The 10,515-nt window shown below is 36.5% G+C and overlaps 1 protein-coding gene and 1 pseudogene across 1 annotated transcript in view; one reads left to right on the top strand and one right to left on the bottom strand.

Annotated features, from left to right (window-relative positions):
- The first annotated feature begins 452 nt into the window (after positions 1-452).
- Positions 453-2,764, top strand: LOC110022200 (annotated as a pseudogene).
- A 1,334-nt stretch (positions 2,765-4,098) lies between these two features.
- Positions 4,099-10,515, bottom strand: part of LOC110022175 (casein kinase II subunit alpha-2-like) — a 23,342-nt gene continuing 16,925 nt past the window's right edge. The window contains exons 6-11 of the mRNA XM_020720990.1: positions 6,117-6,207; positions 5,962-6,027; positions 5,622-5,704; positions 5,010-5,073; positions 4,816-4,884; positions 4,099-4,301 (exon numbers count right to left, since the gene is read on the bottom strand). Of these exons, the coding sequence (XP_020576649.1) occupies positions 4,245-4,301; positions 4,816-4,884; positions 5,010-5,073; positions 5,622-5,704; positions 5,962-6,027; positions 6,117-6,207 (430 nt within the window). The 3' untranslated portion in view covers positions 4,099-4,244. The remainder of the gene's footprint in view (positions 4,302-4,815; positions 4,885-5,009; positions 5,074-5,621; positions 5,705-5,961; positions 6,028-6,116; positions 6,208-10,515) is intronic.

Genomic DNA, 10,515 nt, shown 5'->3' on the forward strand with positions numbered 1-10,515 from the left:
GGCTCGTTTACACCCCTAATTTCAGTCCCGGGAAATTTACATAAATATGGTGCGATTCTTATGTATTTATATTTATAATATCTAAATTTTGATATTTATATTTATAATATTTAAATATTTATAATATCTAAATTTTGATATTTATATCTAAATATTGATATCTATATATATATATATGATATGATATAATTTATTTTATTTTTAAGAAGTTAACCATTGTGATTTTTTTTTTTTTGTTTTTGCCTTGGTTATGAAAATTTTGAGTGGTGTGTAAATATCAAAGTTTAGACATTTCATATGTAAATACATAAAATTTAAGTGATATTTATGTAAATACTCCGAAAACAATTATTAAATTTACACTGCCGCTCCTTGGGCCCATTCTACGTGCTCGCCATCATTCCTGTCTACCAACCACAAGGCCATGCCCATAGCGTGCATTCCCAAACTCGCTGTATCTCACTACCTCTCCAGTTATTGACTGATGACCAAACGCCAAAAAAAAACCTATTTTGACTGGTTATCGATTAATGTCCACCCTGCTCCATTAAAGCTCCCATCTTTCCCCCATTTCCTCCTCCCTCTTCAACTCTCTCTCTCTCTCATGGCTCTCCTTCCCCTCCTCTCTCCCCTTCTTCTCATCGCCGCCGCCACATCTCCTTCCTTCGCCACCAACTCCGAAGGTATTGTCTTTACATCAACCTAACCCCATAACTCCATTCTCGCCACCAACTCCGAAGGTATTGTCTTGTCTTTACATCAACCTAACCCCATAACTCCATTCTTCTCTCTAACAGCCGAAACCCTTTTCTTTCCGTTTCTCTTCATCCTCTTCATCTTTGCCGTGGAACAGGGGAAGCGCTGCACTCTCTCAGAACTCATCTTTCAGATCCCACCAACGTTCTACAGAGCTGGGATCCAACTCTCGTCAACCCCTGCACTTGGTTCCACGTAACTTGCAACGATCAAAACCACGTAATACGACTGTAAGCACGGTCTCTCCTTCTTCTTCCTTTTCTTTTCTCTGTAAGTCAATAAAAATCTCATCTTTGGAAGTTTAATGCAGTGATTTGGGAAACTCCAACATCTCCGGCCCGCTAGGTCCCGAGCTGGGTCACCTCAAGCATCTCCAGTACCTGTGAGTGCGATTTTCCTCATCAAAACTAATTCTTTTTTGTTGGATTATTCTTCTCATGTTGAAAATTCGAAGCTTTGATTCTGGTAAATTGCAGAGAGCTTTACAGAAACAATTTTGATGGTAAGATTCCGAAGGCGTTGGGAAATTTAGAGAACTTGGTTAGTTTGGATTTGTTCGGAAACAAACTTGAGGGGCAGATCCCAAACTCCTTTTCCAAGCTGAAGAAGCTCCGATTTCTGTAAGCAAATTATCCTTTTTCTTGATTACTAAAGCTTTTGTTGGTTCCTGTTTATAGTTTAATCTGATGAAAAATTGGTTTTTTTTTTTTTTTTTTGGTTTAAAATTGAAGGAGATTAAACAATTTAGGAATAGGCTGACTGGTTCCATTCCTAGAGAGCTCGCCACTCTTCCGAATCTCAGAGTCTTGTAAGAAAGAAAACTCTGTGGATTAATTCTATCTTGTAGTATCTATTTTCTTAATATTTACAAATAATTATGAATTATTTTTTCACAGTGATGTTTCCAACAATGATATCTGTGGAACCATTCCAATTGATGGACCATTTGCCAATTTCCCCATCCAAAGGTAAGGATGCTCCAAAATTAACAAAGTATTCCAATTCTTTATCTAAGCATGTTGGTAATTTTTTTTATTTGTATGAAATGTTCTTATAGTTATATTTTCTTCTAATATTTTTGTTCGAATTTATAATCACAATGGACTGTTTAAAAGCTGTGGTAGCAATAACATCTTTGCTGTAAGACATAAAGAACAATTTTATTATTTTATAAATTTCACTTATATAGGGGGTGGGCATTGAATCTATCTCGCACACTAAGAGTTTCTCCACTGTATCGATCGTTACTCCCCTTCAAACTTCGGGTCCGTTTGGATTGTTGCGTCTGTTTGAAGAAGCAATTGTGAAGCCTTTGTAAAAGAAATTGGCTCTTGAAAAAATTGTGGTAGATATTATAGTTTTATTTTAATTTCAAAAAGTCATACCGCAACTTACTGCCACAGAAATTTATAGAAAACAACAATTAATCAATTCGCCGAACAGAGCCACCGTGACAGCCTAAAAAGCAAAGCAGTCTCAAAGCTATCTCGACCAAACCCTTAAGCTTTTCATAGGGATGATCAATTCGAACCTTAACGCTGGAGATAGAATGTTGAGATGCACATGAGAATTAAGAATTAAGTTTGTATCAAAAATGGAAAAAACCGTTGAGTTCTTCATTTGAGGGGTTCTTGCCTTAATTTACATTTTTGGCTTATTTCATCCATAGAACAGATTAAGACTGAGCACATGATTATTATCTATAATTATTAGCAGTTTAAATTATTAATGAGTGCAATATGATATTATAGTCGCTAATAACTGATTAATATTTCACTGTTCATACATGCAGTTTCGAGAACAACAGCAAGCTGAATGGACCCCAACTGCAAGGACTTGTGCCTTATGATTTTGGATGTTGATTGCATTTTTAATTTAAATTTTTAGAGTAAAAATATTGTATGGCTCTATGTTTTTTTTTTAATTTATTTCTTAGTTATATAATTTAGTATATTGTAACATCTATAAGATATTATTTAATGTCTTATTGATGAATGAGTGCATGAAATGTAGTGTGTACGATGGCTTAGTGTTGGGCATGAATGTCATTTAAATTGTGAGGCCACTGAAATTGGAATTGATGTGATGTATATTTGGATTTTTCTAAATTAAAATTATTTGTAAAAAGTAAATGTTATTATTCTTAGATTAGGCTTTTGCAGGGCAGAATCAGCATAAATTTTGAGTCAAGCTTACTCGTGAGCTGGCTGGCTCGAAAGTGGCTTGTGAACTGAGTTCAAAGAGCATAAGTCAAGCTCAGCTAGCCCCTGCTTGACCATTAGCTCATGAGTCTGCTTATGTAAAAAAAATATTAATATAAAAGATATTTAAAGTATCAAAAATATTTAAAAAATAGTATTTTATATTTTATATTTTATATCAAGTAAAATTTTAATGATTTTCTTTTAATTGCTCATTTTATTTTTTATTTTATTATAATATTATCTTAAATTAATATTATTTACTTTGATTTTTAATAAATAAGCTGACCTGGACTTGTTAACTTAAGCTTTAGTTCGAGCTTTAACTGGATAAATTAATCAAGCTTAAGTGCTAGATTGTTTACTCTCCAACTTAAGCTGACTCACACAAATGCCAAGTTCTAAATATAACTAAACACCAAAAAAAAATAATAATAATAAAGGGAAGATTAACATAAATTTTCCTAAATTTATATGTATTTACATATCTAACTTCTAAATTCAATTTTTATAAATATGCCATCTTATTTGAGTTAAAACAATGATATTTTTGGTTTGATATAAAAAAATTAGGTGGTCCAAACATAAAAAATAAAGTTTAGGTGAAAGACATGTAAATGCTCAGGAATTAGGTGGTATGCATGTAAATTCCCCAAAAATTTTATTTCACACGTGTAATTCAAGAAAATTATCATTAAGCTAGCAGCTTTTTTTGGTTCAAATTACCTAATTTGTCAAATGATATCAACAGTTAAGTCATATTGATACATAACCGCACAACACCATCAAAATTTGATTCTAAAGTGTTCTTTGCTCCAGGCCCATTTTCGACATGGTTACACCACTCTTCTGCTAGGGCCAACATGGTCACGCCTGATTGTGGCGTTGTCATGCCGCCCTACTGCAACCCATGACGTTGTCACGTTATTTTCGAGCGTGGTCAAGGTATCACAATCTTTTTAAGTTTAGATGTATCTCAAAATTCTTAAATTTATTTTGTGATGGGATGCAACACATGAAACAAAAAAAAAAAAAAAAAAAAAAAAAAAAATTTGTATCAATTTTTTTCTCAAAAAAATTCAATAACTTTTAAAATTGACAGAAAAAAAAAATTTATTAGGATCCAAACATGCAAAGCAGCTCTCAATTAAAATGCAATGCCTTTTCAAATCCGGAATACCCCAAATACAATTGAATAAGTATCAAATGACATAAATAACCCAATTAAATAAAAAAATATAAATATTTAGAAAAAAGAAATGAAGTGATTTAACTCCAGCTCCGTTATTAATTGCGCGTCCTGCGATCCTCAGCAGCTCTTATCTGTGAGAAATAGGAGTGTGCCTGCAATTTATAATGCATGTGTTTATATTTGTGTATGAATAGATCACACTGACATTCATGAATGCATGTTAGTATGGTTTATACCTAGGGGTGTAAAAAAGACAAGCCGGCTCAAGCTCAACTCATTAACAAGCTCGCGAGTCGAGCTCGACAAGCTCGATCACAAACTCAAACTCTTTTATTAAACGAGCTCAAAGTTCAAGCTTATCTAGGCATGACTTGTTAGCTCGACTAGCCATTTGATGGTCCCTCGATGCTTTCTTAGGCGAGTTATCGTCATACTCATTCTTCTCCAGCCATCCATTCCTTTGGTGAGTTCTCACACGAACCTGTTGACATCACTGCGAGCCAAACTAGAGCTCTCCATTCGAGCTAAAGCTTGCATTTTGACATGCAGCGAGGCTCGAGTTAGGCATAACTTGAGCTAGGCTCGCCTAATTTACACCCCTAGTTATATCTATAATAAATGTATAAAGAAACCTTAAACAATTTAAAGAAAAAAGAAATAAATTACAATCGCTTCTCGCGCGGTTAGCCGTTCCTGATGATCATATCGAAGAACCTTGTCAAGAAGATCTAATGCCTGAATTACATAATTTTGAACATTAGATAACTAAGTAGTAGTAAATCACTGAATACAACAACAAAAGTGCAAATGTTAGTTTTCATTGCAATAGAACTGCTCCAAAGTGCAAAGAAAAATATAACCTCAGCAGAAACAAGATGCTGGTTGTCAGAATTTATAAACTTTGACCACGCCTTCCTGCTGTGCCTGGAATCAGTTAATAAAATAAAAAATAAAAATTTCAAACTATGCATGTCAGATGTTAACATGAATTACTATTGCATTAAGGAAAAAAAAAAGGAAATTTTCATAAATACCACACAATTCTTATGCATTTACATATCTAACATATACTAGTGCATTAAAGAAAAAAAAAAGAAGGAAATTTACATATCTAACACCTAGACTTTCTAATTTACATTTATAACACTTTGATGTGATAAATTTATGCATGAAAGGATGCATTTCACTTTTAAAAGTAGATGATAGTGGTATTTTTTTTATTTGATGTTAAAGATTTGAGTGCTCTGCAGTTAGATATTAAAGTTTGGGTGTTACATATATAAATACATAAGAATTTATTTCACTTTTAAAAGTAGATGATAATGATATTTTTCTTATTTGAAGTTAAAGATTTGAGTGCTATGTAGTTAAATATTAAAGATTGGGTGTTACATATATAAATACATAAGAATTGTGAGGTATGTATGTAAATGCTCCCCAAAAAAAGTCTCCTATATTTTACAACAAAGTACCTTCCAACCATAGCTTCTAGTTCGGGATCAAGTTCCAGTTTATATTTCTTCAAATAAGCACATAACTTATCTGTTCCAAGAACCTTGGAAAAAAAAAACAAAGAAGGAATTAGCAAAGTGGACAACATGGTAAGGTACAATAATAAAAAAAAAAAGAGGGGGATACCTATAAAAAGTACAAAATCACTGATATCTAATGCCTTTAGGTCAAAATAAAAAAATAAAAAATAAGGATTTTGGAAATCCATATACCTATAAAATGTGAATCAAGCTGAAAATAAAATAAAGAAAATATCCGGTAGTACAACGAAGAAAGCTTCATGTTGGAAGTGGTTTCTACCTTGGAAATTTTAACAAGCTGGTCATTATTGCCAACTCCATAGAAAAATGGATCCTTACGAAATATCTGCAATCAAATGATAGAATAATGCCTCGCCGACTTGTAATGGAGAAATCTTTGTTTTTAAATGTTTTACAAAAAGAGAAGGCACTCACCATAGAAGCAAACATGCAACCAAGGCTCCACATGTCTAGGGAGTAGTCATAATGTTGGAAATCAACAAGGAGTTCAGGTCCCTTAAAATATCTGCGCATTAAGGGAGCTTTGTCATTGAGCATTATTTCTTGCTGAAAAAGACTTTCAAAACAATATTGTTCTATTGTACACTAATCATTAATAAGGCTAAATCAATCAAGACAGAATGCTTCCCTAAACTCATCTTTAAGCATGAAATTATCAGAAAACTTGAACTCCTCTCAAATTTGAATTGAACTCGTCGTAGCTCGTCTCAGGTTTGAAATTATCATAGAATTTAAACCGGTCTTAAACTTGAGTCATTAGAGAGCATAAACTTGTCTCATACTTCAAGGAAGTCGTCAAAGAGCCTAATTTGTCTCATAATTAAAGTTGTCCAATAAAGAGTGAAACTCGTCTACTGAAATCAGCAAGTAGTCCAAAGCTGCCAAAGCCACTTGCCAAGCTACTCGAACTGAGCTAACTTGGCCAGGATGTCCAAGTCATCCAACATGGCTACTTGTAAGAACTTAGTCAAACATGGTGAAGTTGACTGCAGTCGTACGAGAGGTTGTTCCTTATTTGGAAATCACCATGCGCAATCGGTGTAATTAAATGGTTACTTGCCTTCATTTTGTAGCATTTTTTTAATAAGCTTGCCCATGTAATTTACTTATTTGCCTTCAAATGTATTATTTTGTATAGCGTTTTGCCATAATCATGCATATAAATAGAAGCCAAATGGTAATTCCATGACACATTCAATTAACATTCGTATTATATTTTTTGGCAATAGTATAAGAAATCTTAGAGCTTTTTTCTTCCAATATATATTCTCTCTTATTACTTGAACCATTCTTATGACAAAAGCTCTGATATTGCTCACAAAAATTTGACATTTTTTTAGATGCAATGAACATGGCAGCCACGGACAAATGCCATGTTGTGAGATATGTACTTCCTGGCATAGAAATAAGACGAAAAAAAAAGAACACAAGCAAACACAGATCGTTTACGTGGTTCGATCCAACTGGATCTACGTCCACGGAAGAGAATCGATCAAATATTTCACTAAGGCAAAAGAAATGGAGAATACATAGCTTATACATAGAGATGAGCCCTCATCTTCCTTCTATAACCTCCCTCTCAAGCAACACCTTGATACAAGGCCTCAAGATGCTCTCCTCCTCTCTAGCTCTCTAGTTATTCTCTCATCCTTTGTGGTAGCTTAAGATCTCTTCCCTTGCACTTCTAGGCCTCACACCCTCTCTATTTATAGAAGTAAGAGAGTGGAAGGTGGGAGGTAGGTGAGAGGTAGGTGGGTGGTAGGTGAGCGGTAGGTGAGATGTGGTAGGTGGCGTCATTTTATCTTAGTTCGTTAATTGGGGGTCAAAATAACAATTTTTCACATTGACCCTCAATTGAGAAACTTCGAAGTAAAGATTCCCTCCACCTGACCCCTGAGAGGCCCTCAGCCCTTGGTAAAGTTTACTAAGTCCAGACAGTGTCTGAACTTAGCTGTCGGTAGCACCTTGGTGAGCATATCAGTAGGATTTTCTTCAGTAGGTATCTTCTCCTCTACTATTGAACCCTTGTTGACGACATCCCTCACAAAATGAAGCTTTATATCTATATGCTTGGATCTTTCATGAAACACCTGATTTCTAGTTAGATGAATGGTGCTTTGGTTGTCGCAAAACACAGTTATCACCTTCTGATGTATCCCAAGCTCTTCGGCCATGCCCTTTAGCCACATAGCTTCCTTGATTGCTTCAGTCACAGCGATGTATTCGGCTTCTGTTGTTGAGAGGGCCACAATGGATTAGAGGTTAAACTTCCAACTGACTGCGGTATCGAAGACAGTGAAAATGAATCCTGTCAGAGGCTTCCTGGCATGGTGTCAATGCTTCCTGTATAATCGGAGTCCATTTAACCAACTACCTTTTCTTTCAAAGAGTAGACCAAGGTCTGTAGTGTCTCTCAGGTACCTCAGGATCCATTTTAGTGCTCCCAGTGAGACTGTCCTGGGTTTGCCATGAACCTGCTTATAATGGTGATGACGTAGGCCAAATCTGGTCTGTTACAGATCATCACATACATGATGCTACCAACCCCGCTGGCATAAGGGACACCCTCCATGTACATTTTCTCATCTTTAGTCTTTGTGCTTGAGAGTTTGACAATCTGAAGTGTTGGCCAATAGGTGTTGCAACCTGCTTAGCCTCATGCATTTTGAATCTTGCTAGAACCTTCTGAATATATGACTTTTGAGACAAGAATAAGGTGTCATTTTTCCTATCTCTAATAATCTCCATCCCTAGGATCTTTTTTAGCAGGTCCTAGGTCCTTCATGTCAAATTCAGAATTGTGCATACCTTTGATATTCTGGATTTCCTTTTTGCTTCTGCTGGCTACTAACATATCATCCACATAAAGAAGCAAGTAGATATTTATTTCACTGTCTTGCTATTTCATGTTCACGCAACTGTCGTAGCTGCATCTGACAAATCCGAACTTCAGCATGAACTCATTAAATTGTTTGTACCATTGTCTGGGGCTTTGTTTCAGAGCCAATAGGTGCTGCAACCTGCTTAGCCTCATGCATGTTGAACCTTGCTAGAACCTTCTGAATATATGACTTTTGAGATAAGAATAAGGTGTCATTTTTCCTATCTCTAGTAAGCTCCATCCCTAGGATCTTTGTAGCAGGTCCTAGGTCCTTCATGTCAAATTCAGAATTGAGCAACCTTTGATCTTCTGGATTTCCTCCTTGCTTTTGCTGGCTACTAACATATCATCCACATAAAGAAGCAAGTAGGTACTTATTTCACCATCTTGCCACTTCATGTACACGCAATTGTTGTAGCTGCATCTGACAAATCCGATCTTTAGCATGAACTCATTAAATCGTTTGTACCATTGTCTGGGGCTTTGTTTTAGTCCATACAAAGCTTTCTTCAGCAAGCAAACTTTGTCCTTTGTCTCAGGTGTGCAGTACCCATCTGGCTGATCCATGTAGATGGTTTCTTCAAGCTCTCCATGCAGGAACGCAGTCTTAACATCTAGCTGCACTAATTCCAAATTAAATTGAACTGCTAGTGCTAAGACTATCCTAATAGAGCAGTGTTTCACGACGGGTGAGAAGATTTTGTTGAAGTCGATTCCTTCTACCTGAGTGAATCCCTTTGCAACGAGTCTGGCTTTGTACCTGATCCTCTCAATGCCTGACGTGCCTTCTTTCTTCTTAAAGATTCACTTGCAACCAACCACTCGTTTCTTCTTTGGTCGATCCACAAGTTCTCAGGTTTTGTTCTTCATCAGAGAAGCCATTTCCTCATCCATTGCCTCTTCCCACCTGAGTCTTTCCTTACTCTTTAGAGCTTCCTTGTAGTTGCTCGGTTCTGCTTCTTCTATCTCTTCGGCAACACTTAAAGCATATGAGATTATATCTGCATGACCGTATCTATCTGGCGGTCAGATAGTTCTTCTTTGTCTGTCCCTTACCAAGCTGTAGTTATCAGATCTTCTTTCTGGCTCAATCACTTGCTGCTCCTCTGCCACTTCATCTTGATTGTTCACAACAGTCCTTTGATCTGTCAAAGTTTGTTGTTGCTGCAGCTCCACCTCAATTGAAGAATCCTCCTTAGTGATGTTGTTTTTGACAGCATCGCTATACAGATTTGCCATTTTGGACTCATCGAATGTCACATCTCTACTGATGATGCATTTCTGTTGATCTAGGCACCAGAGTTTGTAGCCCTTGGTTTCCAGCTTATCCTGTCTAGCATGAGCATATGCAGTACATCCAAAAGTCTTGAGATTATCATAGTTACCTGGTTTCCCGTACCACATCTCCGAAAATGTCTTCATATCGATAGCAGTTGATGGGCATCTGTTGATAAGGTAGCAGACGGTTGACACAGCTTCACCCCAGAAACTTTTGGGTAGACCTGCATTTAGCAGCATGCACCTCACTCTCTCTAGGAGAGTCCTGTTCATCCTCTCAGCCAGGCCATTCTGTTGAGGAGTGTTCCGGACTGTCTTGTGCCTTGTGATGCCATTCCTCCTGCACAGCTCCTCGAACTGCTCTGAACAGTACTCTAAGCCATTGTCAGTTCTCAAGTGCTTCAGCTTGGTTTCCATCTTATTTTCTGTGACAGTTAGCCAGTCCCTGAACCTCTGAAAAGCTTCATCTTTTGATTTAAGGATGAAAACCCATACCTTCCTGGTATAGTCATCTATGATGGACATGAAGTATCTCCCTCCTCCATGAGTCTGAGTTCTGGCTGGCCCCCATAGATCGCTGTGAACATAGTCAAGGGGTTTCTTTGATGAGTGAGTTCCGGTAGAGAACTTCACCCTGATGGCCTTCCCCAAAAC

Source organism: Phalaenopsis equestris, unplaced genomic scaffold (assembly GCF_001263595.1).
Source record: "Phalaenopsis equestris unplaced genomic scaffold, ASM126359v1 Scaffold000174, whole genome shotgun sequence".
NCBI lineage: Eukaryota > Viridiplantae > Streptophyta > Magnoliopsida > Asparagales > Orchidaceae > Phalaenopsis > Phalaenopsis equestris.